Source organism: Necator americanus, chromosome I, assembly GCF_031761385.1.
Source record: "Necator americanus strain Aroian chromosome I, whole genome shotgun sequence".
NCBI classification, from domain to species: Eukaryota; Metazoa; Nematoda; class Chromadorea; order Rhabditida; family Ancylostomatidae; genus Necator; species Necator americanus.
In genome coordinates this window covers 4,881,940-4,902,494 of record NC_087371.1, presented here as the reverse complement: position 1 = coordinate 4,902,494, position 20,555 = coordinate 4,881,940, and the positions used below count along the sequence as shown (strand labels likewise).

The 20,555-nt window shown below is 42.1% G+C and overlaps 2 protein-coding genes across 5 annotated transcripts; one reads left to right on the top strand and one right to left on the bottom strand.

The window, feature by feature from the left end:
• Positions 1-765: 765 nt before the first annotated feature.
• RB195_004511 (uncharacterized protein) lies at positions 766-6,419 on the bottom strand (the record flags this gene model as incomplete). 3 transcript variants are annotated; one of them, XM_064182387.1, is made up of 4 exons in its annotated part: positions 766-4,023; positions 5,809-5,844; positions 5,910-6,074; positions 6,375-6,419. In XM_064182387.1, 4 exons carry the CDS (start codon positions 6,417-6,419, stop codon positions 766-768), a joined length of 3,504 nt encoding a protein of 1,167 aa, XP_064033652.1. The 3 variants fall into 3 exon arrangements, with proteins under 3 accessions (XP_064033652.1, XP_064033654.1, XP_064033653.1); XM_064182385.1 differs by lacking the exon at positions 766-4,023 and having other exon boundaries at positions 5,800-5,844; XM_064182386.1 differs by lacking the exons at positions 5,809-5,844; positions 5,910-6,074; positions 6,375-6,419 and having other exon boundaries at positions 766-3,606.
• A 6,418-nt stretch (positions 6,420-12,837) lies between these two features.
• RB195_004510 (uncharacterized protein) lies at positions 12,838-17,524 on the top strand (the record flags this gene model as incomplete). Of its 2 annotated transcripts, none has more annotated exons than XM_064182384.1 (7): positions 12,838-12,911; positions 15,093-15,220; positions 15,279-15,463; positions 15,953-16,056; positions 16,590-16,740; positions 16,808-16,905; positions 17,401-17,524. In XM_064182384.1, the coding sequence occupies 7 exons, from the start codon at positions 12,838-12,840 to the stop codon at positions 17,522-17,524; spliced, it is 864 nt and encodes a 287-aa protein (XP_064033650.1). The 2 variants fall into 2 exon arrangements, with proteins under 2 accessions (XP_064033650.1, XP_064033651.1); XM_064182383.1 differs by lacking the exon at positions 12,838-12,911 and having other exon boundaries at positions 15,095-15,124; positions 15,184-15,220.
• Between the last annotated feature and the right edge of the window lie 3,031 nt (positions 17,525-20,555).

Below are 20,555 nucleotides of genomic sequence, written 5' to 3'. Positions count from 1 at the left end.
CTTCATGAATTTTTTGGAAGGATAATAACGCCATCTTGAAGCGAATAATCGAGAGGGTTCTTTTACTAGCACGCTTACCCTGTCGCTCTCAAGCTGCTGATTTCATTATCATCTGCGATGCAGTTGCTATCGGTTCGCTGAGACCGTATCATCTTAGCATGCCATCATTTCAATGATTTCATGAAGGATAGCGTCAATTTCTTGCTCGACTAATCCTCATACTACGAACTATGCGCCAAACTTCCAAGCGATTCAAAATTCATAAGAGTCTGCTTCTGTGGTGTTGTTCGGGGTTGAGATTGACGTCGAAAAACACGGGAACCAAACTTCTCAGTGATCGTTTACATGTCATGAGAAAAATTGTGAATTGCATTGTTCAATAAAGCCACTAGCGTAGCATTATATTCGCGAAAACAGTAGCGACACTTCTTTGACCTGATTCTTGCACTGCATGCAGAATTTCCTTCCAATTGTACTCCAGAGGTTCTTTTTTCAAGGCTTTTTTGTACCTGGTACTCACCAGCAGCGGCTCGATATGTGATGCATTCGGATAAAGCCTTTTTTCACGTATTGCTTGGCATTTGAGATTGAATTCTGACAGGCTAGGTATGGGGCCTCGAGGCATGGATATAGGCATGGGGCCCCGAGCAATTCTAATAGGTGGGGCCCAGAAACACCTCCAGCTCAAGATGTCTTTGATTTGACACGTCCCTCAACGTAACTCAGTCAGTTAAAGACTGGACATAATCACCTTGATCACCTTGATCACCTTGACTCCCGTTGGTCTTCGAACCGGTCGAGCGGGCGCCAGTAATTCTTCCATTTGTCCCGGTCGCGTGCCAGAGTAGCCCAGTGGTTCCTCCTTTCGCGTGGGACACGAAGAGCATCGTAATTTTCTTTGAAGGACTTCGTGAAGAAATCTGACCATCGGGTCGGCGGTCTTCCTGTATTGCGCTTAATATCGCGGGGAATCCAGTCGCTCACGGCTCTGGTGCAACGGTTGTCGTTAAAGCGCATCACGTGTCCGGCCCACCTTATTTTACTTTCCTTGGCAAACGCGGCGGCGTCTCTGATCTTCGATCGCTGACGTAGGAGAGAACTTCGAATCCCGTCTCTCACTTGCTTGAAACGGGATACTCCTAGCATCACTCTCTCAATTGCGCGTTCAATGACGCTCACCGCGTTTTCTTCCTGCTTGCGAAGTGCCCAGGTTTCTGAGGCATAGGTCAAAGCAGGAAGTACGGTGGTGTTGAAGAGGTGAGCACGGAGCCGGATGTTCTTGGTCTTCTTCACTACGTCCTCGATGCTCTTGTACGCTCCCCAAGCCGCTCTTCTCCTCCTGCCCAGCTCGGGGGCCAGGTCGTTCATCATGTTCAATTCCCGACCCAGATAGACGTAGCTGGTGCATTCGGATATGTTCGTTCCGTTGAGCGTGAATGGGGCATCCGAGATCCATCCGTTCCGCATGAACATCGTCTTTTGAAGATTCAGCTCAAGACCGATGCATCCACATGTTTCGGCGAATTCGGTCAGCATTCGTTCCGCTTGGCTGATGCTAGGTGTTATCAGTACGATGTCATCAGCAAAGCGCAAATGGTGTAGCTGCCGACCATCGATCTTCACTCCCATGTCGTCCCATTCCAACTTTCGCATTGCGTTCTCGAGGGTGGCTGTGAATATTTTGGGTGAGATTGTATCACCCTGTCGAACCCCCCTCTTCACGTCAATGATGATATTCTTGTAGAATGGCGAGATTCCGGTCGTGAAGTTACTGTACAACTCTCGAAGCACCTTTATGTACTGAGTGGGAACGCCTTGGTTGTCCAAGGCTTCCACGACCGCTTCCGTCTCAACTGAGTCAAAGGCCTTCTTCAAGTCGATGAAAGTGAGACAGAGCGGCATCTTGTACTCTCGTGATACCTCGATGAGTCTCGAAACAGTGTGAATATGGTCGATCGTGCTGAATCCTTTTCGAAACCCTGCTTGCTCGCATGGTTGTCCTTCATCCAAGACCTTTTCAATCCTATTAAGGATCACTCTTGTGAAGAGCTTGTAGATGACGGACAGTAAGCAGATTGGGCGATAGTTGCCGATGTCATGTGGATCTCCCTTTTTATACAGCAACACGGTCTTGCTGGTCTTCCACTGTTTAGGGACCTTGCATTCCGACAGGTAACGTGTGAAGATCCTCGCCAGGGTGTTGATGAGTACTGGCGGAAGGTTCTTCAGGTGTTCTGGTTTTATTCTGTCGGGACCGGCTGCTGTACGATTTCTCCCCGACATGATAGCATGTCGTATTTCGGACGGGAGAACCGCTGGAATGACATGTCCATCTTCCCTCAGATGGTGAGGAGGCAAGTGGGCACGGCTGTCGAAGAGATCAGAGTAGAAGTCGTAGATGATTTTCTCCATTCCCCTTCTCGATGCAATGGTTGTTCCCTTCGGGTTCCGGAGAGCTGTCATCCTTGTCTTGCGACTGGCGAAGTCTCGGCGGGCATAGCGGATGCTTTTTCCCGCCTCTGCTGCTTCAGCCAGCACTTCTGCTCTTCTCTCTTTAAGGTCTTTCTTTATCGCCTCTCTGCAAAGCCTTGCGAGCTCGGACGTGAGCTCTTGGTTCCCTGCGGCTCGTGCTGCTCCACGCTGGAGTATCAGCTCAAGAGTTTCAAGAGACAGGCGTCTCTTGGTTGTTTTAATACTCTCAGCCTTCTTCGCGCAGTCATGAAGGTGTTTGACAAGCCGGTCGTATTCCTCGTCGATGTTGTCCATTGCGGAATCTTCCCAAAAGCCGGCTAACGTAGCGAAGAGATCCCAGTCGATGGTAGTTCTGGGATTTCTCTTGCTGAACTTGGCGGCTTTCTCTGCTCTCCGCGTGAAAGAAAATCTTCCTCGGAGGAGGCGATGGTCCGATCCCGTATAGAACTTTGGTACAACAGCGACATCCGTCAGGCAGAACCTTTTATTGACGATGATGTGGTCTATCTCATTACGGTACCCTCCACCGGGTGACTCCCACGTCCAGCGTAGAGAGGAGGGCTTCTGGAATTGCGAGTTCCCATGGATGGTCTTAGTCGTCATGATGAACTCGGAAAGCCTCTCCCCCTGGTCATTCCATTGTAGGCCGTGGGTCCCGATGTGAAGTTCCTCCGGCGTTCTTCTTGGGACAACTTTGGCGTTGAAGTCGCCAATTATGACCTTGTAAAAGGCATGATCTTCTCGGTAGAACTTCTCCAGGTCCATATAGAAAGCTTCGACTTCTTCTTCTTCGTAGCTTGATGTTGGAGCGTAAGCGACGAAGATAGTCAAAGCCGGTGTGGGACCACATCTTCTCATCCGCAGACGTCCGATTCGGGTCGTGAGTTGTTCGAAAGAGTCGATGTTCTGTGCCATACTCGTGTTGACGAGGACGCCAACTCCACCAACACCTCTACTGTCGCATGTTCCTAAGAACAGTTCTTCTCCAGTTTCAAATACAGCGTTGAGAGAGTGACGTCGTCTCGTCTCGGTCAGTCCGATGACGTCGTACTTGATCTTCTTGGCTTGCACCATCAGATCTTCGATGGCCGCTTCCGATGCAAGCGTGCGTGCGTTATAAGTACAGATCGTCATCCTAGTCCTTTTCCGTTTCGGTAGCCTACATGACTCCTGCAACCCCGTCCTACCTGGCGCTACCGTACCAGGCTTTCTACCGGAGTCAGGAGACTCTTTTCTATTACTGTTTTTTGCATGAAATTTAAAACCCACGGGCAGGTTGCAAGCCTCTAGTCCCATGGGTTTTTGGGAGAACTTCCGTTCTCCCAGAGTGGACATGTGGAGCTTATTTGTTGGAGGCGACTCCAAACCGCCTCCCTTGCACCTCCCAGTCAATTGATTGCAGGCTTTTGGCCGGACCGACGTGCGGGATACAATGATTTTACGAGTCAGTCCTGGCACAGCAGAAGCAGGGAGTCCATCCCCTGAATCCACCTGCGTCTCTGGGCAAGCACAAGGTCGCTTTTGGTCCGCGGTTAGCCCCCTATCCGCCACCTGGGGACGCGCCACGTAGCCTCGCGACTAACCGGCTGTGATCCCTCTAGTGAGGGAGATCCGTGGACATAATCAGGAGAGGAAAAATTGCTATGAGGCTTCCTCAGACCATCCTCCTTTCTTGCTTCCTGCTGAGCATGTGCACATTCCGAAGAATTACCAGAACTAGACAAGTAATGCAAATTTACCGAAATTCGATCAATATGCGCGAGTGTTGATAGACAAACAAGATAACTACCACCTAATCAATTTAAAACGTTTTTTCTTTCCAGATCGGATGCATGCCATTCAATGCAGATAGTACATGTTGCTTTTGCATTCTAGATTGATCCCACGAAGGGACCAGCTAACTTAATAATACAGCAAAATGGGCTAATTTAATTTCAATTTCCTTATCCTTTCATTATTTCATTCCTAGAGAAATAGCTACTAAGAAAGCATTAAATGTCTTCTGGACCTCCGCCAGGAATGATTAACAAAAATGAGCGCTTATCGATTTCCCTATGACTTTATGCAGTTCGTGGGAATTTTTGAGCTATAAGACTGTCCCAAGTGCAGTTCCTTAACACAGTCCAGACGCCAATATTTAAAGGTATCACCCCAAGAATCTAACGTGGTATGGATTTTCGTTGGAGTATACCTATATCGGGCCGTCGATTATGAATACAGGGGTGGTTCCACTAATCTCTTCCTGTATCACTGTGAATAGAGAGCTCCGGAACGTTGTTTCCTAGGGAATGGATTTTCAACGAATTGCAGAAAATTCATACCACGCCAGATTCGCGGGGTGATGCCTTTAATCACACTTCATTCGTCACAGGTAACAATCTAAGAAGACGAGGGTTCACTAGACAGTCCTATCGGTGAAACTGGTCAGTTTGTTTTCCTGTTTGGAGTTTTAATGTAGTGTACCTAGAACAAGGGGCGATTAGCATGGAGAGAGGAGTTGTTCGACTGAATATAAGCAGCAAAAATCTCGGACGATCTTCGTACTTTTGATAATGATGTGGTTGTCAGGCGATAAATAAAGTTTCACCAGCGTGTCGTTGCCAAAACAAAACATAAATCCAGTATATAATGCCGTAATTTCAAGAAGACTTGTTGAGCAGCGAAATTAGCGCTTTTGCAAAAAAGAGATTGTCGTGGAAATTAATATTCTCCAACAAAATGATTTTGTACACGTATATGTATGCAAGAACTTTGTGTTACTCCACAAAAGTAGATTTTTTAACGCTACCCTCTTGCACCATAAATCCCATGAGTGGATTACGAAGTCAGGTGTGTGATTTTCTTTTTTTTGTGATTTCTGAAGCTTTTGTTAAAGGTGGAGAGTTACCAAATGTGTAGATACACCTGTTTACGCTTCAGTGAATCTACCGCGTAAAATTCCTAACCGATCGAAACACCGTCCCTCAACGTGCGCTGTGGACGAAAATCTCACTTCGTACTTTTCCATAGCACTGCACCAAATACTTCCTTCACGTTTATTAATTTACACATGTGTGCCCCATAAAACCTATCGGCGCTACAAATTTAAATGAAAATACAGAAAAAAATGAAGGGATTCTCCTGAGTTCTACGATGAAAAACCATTGAAATCTTCGAAGTTTATCAAGTTTGAGCTAAAACAAGTATAAATATAATATGATAACTAGTACGGAATGATGGAGCATGTATTGCAGAAGGGCATTCAAATTCAACGACAACGAAACGTTAAAGGTAGGAGCCTAATGAGCGGCAGTTCAAGAACTGCCACACTGATGACTGCTGAACGGACTAGTTTACCCTCTCATTAATGAAGTTTTTAACGTCACGAAGCTCCTGAAAAAAAGATGGATGATGTCGATGACAAAATGCCAGTGAATGAAAGATAGTGGTCGCCCCACCTCTGCACAACTGCTGTGCGCCATTCCATTATAGACACGTAACTGCACGTTTGGATTGAACGTCTTAATCATCCTTTCCGTGAGTTGACCAAATGTTAACGGTACTAGAAAATCATTTGAACCGTGTCCAAGGAAAATTGGTGTGACGAGGTTCGCTCTGTGATTCTGAAATCAAATTGATTATATCAAGAAGTGTTAAGAACGCAACTAATGGTTAGAAACAAGGATCACTTCCATGTGAACAGAACTCTAAGAATAATGCAATGACATTCAATAGCACGCGTTAAAGGGGCATACGGAAGGGAACACTGGGAAATCCTTAGTCCTCTCTGTGACTGTGTTATACACAATCTAACGTTTCAGCTCTGACCTTCACCATCCGCTATCGACGCAGCTAACGAAGAGCAGTTCTGGCACTGCTACGTACTCTTAATAGCAACAAATTTTTGCGCTACCTTCCCAAACCTTGAAGCCATCACCAGGGCAACTCAGAAGAGGAGAGTTCAACATCTAAACCTTCGCCTTAGGAGTTTATAGTATGTGTGTGTTGTTACTGCAGCATTTAACTCATACTCTTGAATGATCATAGCATCACCGGAGAGAACAATGCACCAATCCTAACGTTGGAGTTCTTCACAAAAAGAGTCCTTAGAATAACTTGGAAGAAGATTAAGTGAAGAATAGCCAGGAAACAGGAAGGGCCAATATTCGCTACACACAGTTCCTGGACTCACTAAAGAATGGAATAGATGAAGCTCGGCATTAATTTCATCACCTTGAAGGAGAAACTCTGACCAAAATGGTGATGAAGCTTTTCACCAACCGAGCAGCTCCTCCGCTAATGGCTAATCACTTACATGACGCATTTTACTTCTTTATTATGAAAACAATCGATCTGGAATGCCCGTTTCGACCAAAAGACCAGATGACCGATTCTTTCAAAAATTCTACCAAGGATAAATACTATCCTTTAGAAAACAAAAAGCGAGCACGTCCACTTAGTGGATAGTAGAAACATTGCCGATGCTTTCTCAGTTCTAAACCCAAAAATATTAACAAAACTAAAAAGTTGCAGTAGGTTAATAACAGAAACGTACACCAGGTAGTTTATCGCGTTGAATGAGGAACGAACTCAGTCCAACAATACCCCCGAGTTTGTGATGATAAGTCAAACCAGCATAGAGAGCAAGAGCCCCGCCCACTGAAAATCCACCGAGAATTATTTTCTCTGCTGGTGTTTCATTCGCAATCTAAAAAAACCACTATGACTGAATACCTGTTTAAAGTGGTACAAGTGAAAGATAAGGCAACATATCGTAAAATTTCAATATATTTCCATTTCCTGAAGACGTTGGGGCGAGTTGAGAAAGTTCCGTAAAGCATGAATTTTGTGCTGTGTAATCCATTTTTTCAGGGACGAAACAGGGAGAGAAAGCCAATTGTGCTAAATTTGAGTACGGTTAAGTACAGTGCGAAGTTCGGGACGGTGAAGTAATCTCTCTAGGTTTCAAGCCTTTGTAGCATAACGTATCCTTATTCTCTTATACCTACTGTTGCTAACAAAGATAGCGTAAGTGGGTCTTCTTCACCTCCTTCCTCAGATGGGTGAATGATGAGTTGTGAGAACGAGTGCACGAGCAGGGATCAATGGAATTCTACTTCGAAATTAATTGGAAATTTTAAGCGTCAAAACACTCGAAGATGGAAAGAAAGCGAAATCAGAACTGAAATTATGTTGCTGATTCCAAAAAGAACTTTAAGCATACACCTGAACTTCTCAGGTGTATAGTAGTAAGAATCTTCATTTTCAAACATTTAACGAAACACTATGTAGCATAAAGCAGAGGAGAAGAGCTGAAAGAAACCATTTACAAAAAAACAGACAGTATAATCATTTTAACGACAAACTTTCAAGGGTAAATAGAGTGGAGACGTGAAAACTATTTTAATAATGACAGAGAAAATTGGTGGTATCGCTTCTGTGGTATATGGTGACAGCATAGATGAGACTCACAAGTAGATTTTGGAAGCATTCGGGAATATCGAGCAAATCTTCGAGAGATCTTCAGCTGAGTTGGTTCGAAACAATCCCGAAATTTTCTTATTATCGCTGAATCAGAAATGAGAACGAAGGAAAGGAATTCCGCAGTGAACCGAAGATTTGCTAAAACCTAAATTCCTGGATAAATAAACCTAAAATCGCGCAGATCATTCAGGTCAGTACGAAAAATAGTGGAATGTGCAAAAAGGAAGATTCTCCAAATTTTTATTGAGAACTTTCGATTTTGCGTCATCTTCTCAAAAACTGTTATCCAACTCGGCTCAGAAACGTTAAAACTTCCTACATTTTGAAGCCGGAGGTCGGGATCTTTTTTCTCCCTGTTTGGCATGCAATAGAAAACTGGTAATCTATCATATTGTGCATCGCGATACGCCTGGCAAGTGCTTTGACAACATGAATATTGTAAATAGGCACTCACATTCGTATACTCTACCTGAAACCCGCACCACCTCAGGTTCGTGGTATGCTGCCATTAAATATCTCCTGTGGTGAGCATGTGCACATTTCAAAGAAGTACTCAAAACAGACACAACATTCTCTGGATTCAGATCAATACGTACGAATGTTGATATGCAAACAAGTTAACTGTCTGTCATCCAATAAACGTAAAACTTACGTTTTTGTGTTGTTAAGTTTAGTTCACACAAGAGGAAAAATACAATGCAAGTCAAGAACAGTACATGAAGATAAAAGCACACAGAAGGTGATTAGTGAATATTAATTCAAAATGAGTCAAATGTAAAAACAGTCAACGACATCATTGCTCCTCCTTAAAAGGTTTGTCATTGTCATCAGCGTCCATTTATTAGTATCTTTTGCCTTTTTGTCCTATTTCGGTCTACAGTTCCCTATCTGTTCAAAGTATACGACTACGATCTTAATTTTCAGACGTTGCTTAATCACTACTAATATAATTAATTTGAAGGGATACAAGGTTTTCCATATGTACGTACGTATGTACGTATGTATATAGTACGTGTTACTTCATATTCTACAATATTTTGTCTTCCATTAGAAAAGGAAAGATCAAATAAAGCAGCGAAACGAGCTGGTTTTATTACTCACTATTTTGGTTATATGTTGTTAAAGGAACACCTTCAACGGCGAGGCATCAGATGCATTTCTGGATTTCCACGAGAAATCTATCACTGATTATAACAAAGGTGAGTGTTTATCTACTACTAATGGGTTTACGTCATTCATAACACTCATAAAAAGCTATAAGTTTGTTGCAGTTCCTCAACCCCTTCCAGACATCAATACTGCCAGTATGTGAATTTCATTCGCCTTGGGGTGGGAATTTCTAAGAACGTGGTGTTCCACCAGTTCCGCCCACCGGTGGGACTGGGCAGTCTATTTTTCTGTTTGCAGTTTCCGCGTAGTGTGTTGATCACCATTTAAGGACACTTAATTGCAAGCAAATTTCCGAACAATTTTTCCGAGCCTCCGAACTGTATTTCCGAATTCCGAACTGTTCCTTGCATTAGTGCTTCTATTGATCTGAACACTTCTGAACAAGTGCAACCAATCATGATAAGTGTCAAATGCAAAGTCATTTACATTTACTTTATTACTGCAATTGAAAGATAGAAGATTTAAACATGCACACGTATTTCGAAACCTTAAATCTCCTAGCAAATTTCCGAAAACGTGGAACAGGCAGGGCGAACTCTTATTCGTGCTAAGATAGAACACTGAAAATATACACATACATATATGTACATAATGGAAAGTTGAATAAGGTAATTTTATTAGACCTCTGACTTGTTGGAAGGTAGCTGGGAATCGTAACACATAAATATCACAATGTATTGCACAAAAATAAAAGGGAACACATATAATACCTGTGATTTTCCCCTGTGCGCATAGGGAGGGCAAAAAGATAAGAGAAAGGTGAAAGAAGGAATAAAACATCACTTAACTAATACACGACTCAATTTTGCGACGACTCAATTTTGGTAGAATTTTTGAAAGAATCGGTCATCTGGTCTTTGGGTCGAAACGGGCATTCCAGATCGATTGTTTTCATAATAAAGGAGTAAAATGCGTCATGTTGCTGATAAGTGATTAGTGGAGGAGCTGCTCGGCTGGTCAAGAGCTTCGTTACCATTTTGGTCAGAGTTTTTCCTTCAAGGTGAAGAAACTAAGGCGAAGCTTCGTTTATCCCATTAATTCTTTAGTGAGTCCAGGAACTGTGTGTAGCGAATGTTGGCCCGACCTATTTCCTGGCTATTCTTCACCTAATCCTCTTCCAAATTATTTTAAGGACTCTTTTTGTGAAGAACTCTAACGTTAGGATTGGTGCATTGTTCTCCCCGGAGATGCCATGTCACTAGGTCATTCAAGAGCAGGAACTAAATATAGCAATAACCACACACAGTTATGCAGAGGTGGGACGAACACTACCTTTCGTTCACTGCCGTTTCGTTATAGATATCATTCATCTTTTTTTCAGGAGCTTCGTGACGTTAAAAACTTCATTAATGAGAGGATGAACTAGTCCGTTCAGCAGTCATCAGTGTGGCAGTTCTTGAACTGCCACTCATTAGGATTCTACCTTTACCGTATCGTTGACATTGAATTTGAATGCCCTTCTCCAATACATGCTCCACCTTTCCGTACTAGTTATCATATTATATTTATACTTGTTTTAGCTCAGACTTGATAAATTTCAAAGAGTTCAGTGGTTTTTTCATCGTAGAATTCAGGAGAATCTCTTCGTTTTTTTCTGTGTTTTCATTTAAATTTGTAGCATGGATAGGTTTTAGGGGGCACACAGGTTAGCAAACTTTCGCGTTAGATTCATTGGAGCGTAAACAGATGTATCTACACATCTGGTACACTTTTAACAAACGCTTCAGAAATCACATGAAAAAGAAAACCACACACTCGACTTCGAAATCCACCTATGGGATGTATGGTGCCAGAGAGGAGGGTTAAAAAGATCTTCTGTGGGGTAACACAAGGTTCTTGCATACATATACGTGTACAAAATCATTTTGCTCGAGAATATTAAACTCCTTGACAATCTTTTTTTTTGTTATAGAAACGCTAATTTTGCTGCTCAACAAGCCTTCCTGAAATTACGGCATTATGTACTGGATTTATGTTTTGTTTTGCCAACGAGGCGCGGTGAGACTTTATTTATCGCCTGACAACCGCATCATCATCAAAAGTCCGAAGATCGTTCGAGATTTTTGATGCTAATATTCAGCGGAACATCTCCTCTCTCCATGCCAGTCGCCCCTCGTTCTAGGTGCACATCCTTAGACTCCAAACAGAAAAAACAAACTGACCAGTCTCACCGATAGGACTGTCTAGTGAACTCTCGTCTTCTTAGATTGTTACCTGCGACGAGTGAAGTGTGATTAATGGCATCACCTCTCGAATCTGGCGTGGTATGAATTTTCTGCAATTCGTTGAAAATCCATTCGGGCGCCCCGACAGGCAATTAATTTCACTCGACGAATCGCAGGCACGGCAGTGGGGAAGGGTGGCTCGCTGCAAGAGAGGAGGTTGTAAGAAACAACGTTCCGGAGCGTCTATTTACAGTGATGCAGGGAGAGATGAGCGGAACCACCTCTGTATTCATAATCTACGGCCCGATATAGGTATACTCCAACAGAAATCCATACCACGCCAGACTCGTGGGATGATGTCTTTAAATGTCGGTGTCTGGACTGTGTTAAGGAACTGCATTTGGGACAGTCTTATAGCTCAAAAATTCCCACGAACTGTGTAAAGTCATAAGTAATGGATAAGCGTTCATTTTTGTTAATCATTCCTAACGGAGGTCTAGAAGACATTTAATGCTATGTTATTAGCTATTTCTTTAGGAATGAAATAATGGAAGGATACTTATTTACTTAGATACTTAGATGGCTCGTCTTTACTGGACGTGCGGGCCCCGGCATCTCTAATCAATCTCGAATAAAAAGCAACATGTGCTATCTGCATTGAATGTGTTCGACCGTACGGGCGTGACGTGTATCCCATCTGGAAAGAAAAAAAGGTAAGTAAAGGGATATATGTCAGTGTTAGTATCAGGGATATGAATGGGATATCGTAATCACGCGGTTGAAAAAAACTCGATGTCAACTCTTCTACAGAAACCAAGAACCATGGGAATCTTTCCTCAAATGAAATCTTCTTGAGTTACGAATTACGTAGGGATCTATGGCACATGTGTCTCGTGATATTGAAAAAGAAGTACCTAAAAGTCTTCTTCGCACTCGTCATATGTAGGAAAAACTGGCATATTTGGTCTATTTTGAATCAGTATCTGCCCACTACTGTGCACCCTTTTCATTTAATTCTCGGCGTACATTTTGTTTTTTTCCCCTATGTTGGCTAACATTACCAATACACTCTATTTCAAATCGAATGGTTTATGGATAATTGGATTTGTAGTTTTAAATTGATTAGGTGGTAGTTATCTTGCTTGTCTATCAACACTCGCGCATATTGATCGACGTTCAGTAAATTTCCATTACATGTCTAGTTTTGGTAATTCTTCGGAATGTGCACATACTCAGCAGGAAGGAAGAAAGGAGGATGGTCTGAAGAAGCCCCAAAGCAATTTGGCCACTATTGATTATGTGCAGTCTGGAACTGATCGAGTTACATTGAAGGACGTGTCAAATCAAAGACATCTTGCGCTGGAGGCGTTTCTGGGCCCCATACACAGCCTATTAGAATTCCTCGGGACCCCATACCTGTACCCATGCCTCAGGGCCCTATGCACAGCCTATTAGAATTTAATCTCAAATGCCAGCAAGCAATAAGTGAAATAAATGGCTTTATCCGAGTACATCATCCTGAATCCGAATATCCTTCATAAATTCACTGAAATGATGGCGTACTGGGATGACACCGCCTCAGCGAAGCGATAGCAACTGTATCGCAGAGGATGATGAAACCGGCAGCTTGAGAGCGACGGGGTAAGCGTGTTAGCGAAGGAACCCTCTCGAACATTCGTTTCAAGATGACGTTGTTAACTTTCCAAAAGGTTTCTGAAGAATGCTTTTTTCGAGATGGATGTATGCAATTTGAAAACATTCCAGATAGGTAAATGATAATTGTACGTCGACGTTGGATATGATATGGGGAATCTATGGTTTCCCGCAGAAGTACAGCTCGAGAATCAAGGTAAATTTGCTAATGATTCGGAGCGTGACCTAAGACACAAGACAATGCCAGCAATACCCTTTCGTGTAGACATGCGAACTCGTCAGTTTTGTTGTAATGTACTTTTAAAACCTGTGTAATCTGTACAATGACTACAGTGACTTCTAACAACATGTAAGTTGTGTCCAACCGACATGAAGCACGGACAGTCGCGTAAGCGGCTGCGCTCGAAGCGGTGTGGTAGGGACAGCGTTTGGAATCGAGATGGGACCATGGCAAACTGCAGAGATGGGTGACAGTAGCGAGGATCCTTACACGATCCCAACCGCTCTCTCCTCCGCACCGCTTTGAGCGCAGCCACTTACGAAACCTTCCGTCCTTCATGTCGTTTTGACCAGATTATGTTATCCGAGTTTGACTAACTACGTAGGGGCCTTTAGTCCTGGAACTAAAGAAGATTAAAGGCATCACCCTACGAATCTGCTATAGATTTCAGCCGGGTAATGCCTATGCGGGGTCATTGATTGTGTGGAAGAGGGTGATCATCTCTCCCTGTATCAGGGTAAACGGGCGACGTTTCTATTGCAGTGATTGCGTCCCGTCCCACCTGCGACTCGTCGAAAACCCATTCGGACGAATCGCAGGCGGAGCGAGGGGCAATGGTTGCACATTGCCACAGAAACCGTCGTAAGAAATAGACAAATTACCAAAATCGCTCCGGTGTCGTCCGTTTACACTCGTACATGGAGAGATGAGCGGAATCACCATCTTCCCCAAATCTACGACTCCACTAGGCATTACCCGGCCGAAACCAGTGCCACCCCAGATTTGTGGAGTGATGCCTTTAGTTGGGTGCAAAAATCCACGGCACCCGCTAGGGACCCATCGAAGTCATAATTGTTCGGTGTGATTAGCAAATATCTCTAGTTTGTCTCCTGAAGTTGAAGTTTCCGCATGGAGGACCCAAGACGTTTTGACACCAAAAAAAGTCAGAAAAGAACGAGAAATATTAAAATGTTACAATAACTAGCGAGGTTACTCCTTGTTTCACCTAAGCGGGTTTAATATGCACTCACAGATGTGGAAGTGTTCAAACCATTTTGAGCTATCTCTTCTTCAACTTTAGTCGCTCTGCAGGGTCTGAGATCCCACAGTATGTGGATAAAAACATCTCTTTTACTGGTTTTCCCACTCTCCTTAAGCGCAGTAAAATCTCTTTTGTATAAGTTCTTTTCCTTTCATCTTTCGTCGTACCTATGCTGCCGGTTGTTGTTAATGGGAGGACATCAATTTTAGCGAATTTTCGGTTCCATATATTCCTTCGCTGTGAAAAGTGAAAAATTCTTACGGTGGTTACAGGCGTAAATTACAATAGAACGCTTGCTTTTCGCAACAGGAGTGTGGACTTTGTCAAGCAAGCATCATTTTTTGTGCATTTTGCTTAGTCTGAACCAATGTTTACGTTTCAGCTTCTGTATAAATTTCCTAGATCGAACACCGAATCTAACAATTAGAAATCTCTTTGTTCATTGCTTCACTGTATCTGATAGGGGGCATTCTCAGTTACAGACCGTTTGCGTGCTGGTGTTTCAAAAAAGTTAACGACAAACATTGCTAGATTTAAAAAAACCAATTCCAGTTTTGAAAAATGATTTAATGTGCCAATTCGTATTAAAACGCATCGCATTGAATATTTTGAACTTTATGTGAATTTCTATCCTCGAATTTCCAGTTACGAACGCATCGTTCGATCAAACAATCGAAAGCCAACGCCACATAGAAGTCAGCGTTTTTCAAATTTTCCAGCCACACAGAAAGAAAAAACATAATGCAGCGCATGCCAACTATTCAAGATATAGACCAAAATCGTTGATGCAGTTGTTAAAGGCAAATATTAATTCATAAAAGACCATATGTGCGAGCAATCAATTTTCGCACTCGAATCTCATATTCGATCTCTATAAAAGAGGAGTGCCATCGTCATTCACATTCAGTCATGCTCATCATCTTTTCCATAGCAGTCGGGGTAGAGTTGTCGGTTTCTCTATAGCTGCTCATTTTATCGGTACAACTCAGATATTTCAGGCACTAGTTCTCCACACTACTCTGCCTCAAGACGTCGGTTAGTACTAGTGGAATCTCACTTAATCTACACCTTTCATTTCCATCGTTCATTTCAGGTAATACTCCGGTGAAACCGCTATGTAAAGGCGGCACATATGATGAGGAGTACATTCATGACTACGTCGTCCAATCCATCAACGGTCACCGCTATAAACTGTTAAGAGGAACTGAACTAAATGGACCGTGGAATGGAAAAGGATATGGAAAGAAGTTCCCGCTAGCAAAAACCATGAATAAATTAGTAAGTTGGTATCGGATGAAATATTTGATGTGCGAGAAACTGGAGGATATGAGAAAGGCTTAAACAGTGGGGTATAGTGGTGTCAGAGTGACCTGGTGGTTGAGGCCAGCCGCTCATTCTACTCCGACGCTGCAGCAGCTTAAGTGAATATAACAGTTTTCAGGTCGTTTTTTCCCGTCTATGCAATAAATGAGTGATTATGCTACTTATTTCACAATCAACAGAAAAATTATAGGAATGGTTATTTTTTCAGCTGATGCAGTTGCCAGTTGAAAATCTTGTTGTTAAGGCTAAAAATAGGAAAAAATAAGTGTGTCGAATTATTTATTCTTTCAGCTGTTGAAAAGTTGAGTTGAACATGTTCTTTAAGTGGTTATGTTAAAGGCCCTGGGTGAGGTGAAGAATTTCCCTGTTGCCTTAGTATAAGAGAAAATACAGGGGAAAGAAAGATCAGGTTGAAGATGTGAGACAAAATGACGTTGAATTTAGGAGTACAACTGCAACCTCGAAAAGAAGGCTTTTGCTCTGTTGGATAAGTCGTGTTCAACGAACACTCCTACCGGTCCAAATGGAACGGCAGCCTTATTCTACCAGTACGTTTATACCCACCTTCAAGACCGGCTGTATAAGCATTCTATATTTTCAGTGTGTTCTGATTTTAACTTAGTGCCCTTCATTTTCCTCTATAACTCCAGAACGCCTCCCATAGGTTGTAGATAGGATTCGAAACAAAAATTAACTATACATTATAATAATAAACTGTAAACATAAACAGCAATAATATACAAAAGCATGCATTTGAGCTGAATCCTACCGAAATATACCGCTAGAATATTATCACTGTGGGTATCTTGATACTGGTTCTAGTTTCAGAATCTTTGCATGCCAAAAATATCCTAGCTTCTGGCTTCTTAACGTTTTATGGAATGACCGTGAATCAAAGACAGTAGAGAAAGCAGCGGTAGATTTATTTTCAAAAGTTCGCCGACGTAGTTAAAGACCAGTTTTTACGGGGTAAAAGAATGGTTCTGGACAGATGAAGGGATGCAAACTGATCATCTTTAGTAATATTTAAAGAAAAGTAAATTTAGGTGAAAATTCATTGGCTGAATAGAAGATTTTTCAGCATTGATATAGACTTCGACGATCCTGAACTGTTCTCAGCTATTTGGGAATGGAGTGAGAAGATCCGTGAATTTGCGGTTAGTGATGACGCTATTACCAAGAAGCAAGTTGTGTACAAGGACAAGGACAGGAATTTGTATGAGTATTTGAACGTACGTTTAACTCTGCTTATCTGTGCTGCACACATTAGTGTGGGAGATGATAAGAAATTTTTTTCAGCTAATGAGAACAGCCATCTCTAAAATTGGATGTGCAGATATAACTTGCAGAAATGGAGATTTGAGAAAATATAGAGCGGTTTGCCTGATCAATAAAGAGTGAGTTATTACTCGCATTAACTCAAATCCCGCGAATTTGAAAGCATTAGGTAAGATTGCGGATATTTATTTAGAAATAGAATTTTATCTTGGAAATTCTCAGATCATCGCGATTCAATCAACTGCTTTTCGTTTAGTTGAAACTGTTTGAAGAGAAGTGCTTATACTGTACTATACGCTTGTCGCACTTCATTATAAACAGATGAAACTCTTCCAAAAAATTTTTTTTTCTTTTAAAAATAAAAAAATGCTTAAAGTACTTTCATGTATTCTAAACGCTTTTGGCACTCTAGTTTTAGTCGGTCTCGGTTACTCGGCCCGAAATGATTTATGATTTTTTTCGTTGTTATGTAAAATATTGTGAACGATGGTAATCAAATTCTCACACAAACTGTACTTTCGACTTTAGAAAATATTAATAATAAATTCAAACGATAAGTATGAAAAATCATGAGTGCAGCTTTGTTGGAAGTTACCAACTGTGTTCTCTTTCAGTCCCCTCAAGGATGGTGATGTCGTCTTCAAAGCTGGATTAGGCGGTTGCAAAAATGGGGAGACGTGCCGAAATGGGGTCTGCGATGAGTTCGGATTATGTGATTTGAGCAAAAAGGCTCCGTGAAGCCAGAAAAAAAAAACAATTCCTTGTAAACCGATATCCAATAGAACACTCTTGAATAATTCTTTCAAATAAAGGGTTTCTTCCCAATTTTCATATTCGGACTATCTATAATTTTCTTTAGTCTTCTTTTTACTTCACACCAGAACTCTGGTGGAATGTTAAGCTAGCGACAAAATCCTGTTACATAGATAACTCATCTAGAAAGAGACGATGTAGTGAGTCTTCAACGAGCACATTGTGAAAAGTTTACAGCCTCAGACAGTGATGCTCGATGTTTTCTATTGTTAAGAATCCAATGAAGAGACGAGGAGAAAATCCAAGAGATGTTTTCGAACCTCCCAGTTTCATGATTTTGCCTGAATTTGGTCAAATATGTCGCGTTCAGGCATTTTGACTAATAATTAAGTTAGAGATTCACCTCTTTCTCGTTTCCTCTTGTATTAGTCCGATCATTTCGAACCGGCAACGTTGCCTCACTTTCCTCGTGATCGTGAGGGGATTTTAACAACGCATACACACGTTTACTTGTAAGTATAGTGTGAAGCTCCGGACGGTGAAGTAATCTATCTTGGTTTCAAGCTTTCGGAGCATGACGTATCCTTATTCTCTTATATCTACTTTTGCTAACAAAAATAGCGTAAGAGGATCTCCTTCACCTCCTTTCTCGTGAATGATGAGTTGTGAGAACGAGTGCATGAGCAGAGATCAACGGAATTCTACTTTGAGATTAGGAGGATTGGAAGTTTGAAGCGTCAAAGGCAGTGGAGCATGGGAAGAAAGCGGAATCAGAACTGGAATTATATTGCTGTTTCCAAAAAGAACTGCATGCAGCAGTGAATTTCTCAGGTGTATAGTAATAAGAATCTTCATTTTCAAACATTTAACGAAACACTATGTAGCATAAAGCAGAGGAGAAGAGCTGAAAGAAACCATTCACAAAAAAAAACAGACAGTATAATCATTTTAACGACAAACTTTCAAGGGTAAATAGAGTAGAGACGTGAAAACTATTTTAATAATGACAGAAAAAATTGGTGGTATCGCTCCTGTGGTATATGGTGACAACATAGATGAGACTCACAACTAGATTCTGGAAGCATTCGGGAATATCGGGCAAATCTTCGAGAGATCTTCAGCTAAGTTGGTTCGAAACAATCCCGAAATTTTCTTATTATCGCTGGAACAGAAAATGAAAAAGAATGAGAACGAAGGAAAGGAATCCCGTAGTGACCCGAAGATTTGCTAAAACCTAAATTCCTGAATAAATAAACCTAAAATCGCGCAGATCATTCAGGTCAGCACGAAAAATAGTGGAATGTGCAAAAAGAAAGATTCTTCGAATTTTTATTGAGAATTTTCGATTTTGCGTCATCTTCTCAAAAACTGTTATCCAGCTCGGCTCAGAAACGTTAAAACTTCCTACATTTTGAAGCCGGAGGTCGGGATCTCTGTTCTCCATGATTGGCATGCAACAGAAATCAGGAAACTTATCATATTGTGCACCGTGATGCGCCTGACAAGTACTTCAACAAGATGGACGCTGAGTATTATAAATATACTACTATATAAATAAGAAATATAATATAAATTTAATATGGTAATATGGGAGGTATTACTTCTTAGGATTCAGTTAGGCTTACTTAGTAAACTAATTTAGTGAACACGTTGGCATAAGCAAAGCGTTTAACGCAGTGTTCGATCTGCTACGCTCCTCAAAGTAACTCGGCCAGTTCCGAGCTGTGCATAACTAACTGGGGTAGGAGATTTCTAAGAGGCTTCCATAAAGGAAGCATACCACGAATCTGGGGTGGTACGGATTTCAAGTGGAGTGTCTGTATATCGCAGATTATGGAGACCGGGGTCATTAACTATGGGACATTGTCTACCTGAGGTGCTCGAGTCACTCGGTTTCAATATGCAATTCGTGCGAGATAACGAGTCTTCCGAGCCATGGGACAATGACGATTAGTTGGATTCTGTGTGAGCTTCGCGGTAGCATATTAAGGAAGAGCCATGTTCAAGGGCAATACGCTCCGGATAAGATGCAGGCAGAAGCCCATCAGCCAATAACAACTGCGCCGCCTCCGCCCTGCGATTCGTCGAAAATCAATTCGGACTACCCCGTTAGGCAGTAAGGGACGCTACGCGTGCAAGGGTGGGGCGCTGCAAAAGAAGGCATCCTGCAGGTAATATTCAGGAGCCGGCTGCTTGCAGTGATTCAGGGAGAAATGAGCGGAACCACCCCGGTCTCCATAATCCACGACCAGCTCGGAACTGGCCGAGTCACTTTGAGGTGTGTGGCAGATCCGACCCTGCGTTAAACGCTTTGCTTATGCCAACGCGTCCACCAATTTAGTTTACTAAGTAAGCCTAAATAAATCCTAAGAAGTTATATCTGCCCCTGGAAGTACTCAACTGTGGGTGCCTGTTTACAATATTCAGCTTTCGCCTTATCGAAGTGCTTGTCAGGCACATCGCGGTGCACAATATGATAGGTTACCCGATTTCTATTGCATGCCAAACTTGGAGAAGAAGGATTCCAATCTCCGGTTTCGAAATGTGGAAAGTTTTAACGTTTCTGACCCTAGTGGAGTACCAATTTTTGAAAAACTTCACACAACAAAAGTTCTCAATAAAAATTTGGAGAGTCCTCTTTTTTTACACATTCCACTATCTTCGTACTGATCTGAATGATCTGTGCGATTTGAGGTCATTTAGCAAACCTTGGGTTTACTGATGGTTTCTTTCATTCGTTTTTCTCGTCTGCCTCCTGAGAGCTTTTCTTGGATACCGACAATGCACTTGTTGAACCTCTGTTAGCAAAAGTAGATATAAGAGAATAAGGATACGTTATGCTCCGAAAGCTTGAAACCAAGATAGATTACTTCATCGTCCGGAGCTTCAAACTATACTTAAACGTAAACGTGTGTATGCATTGTTAAAATCCCCTTTCAGGCTTTTAGAATGCATTCGTTTCATTAAACATTGAAAGCCAATGCCACGTAAAAGTCGGCTTTTCCAAATTTTCCAC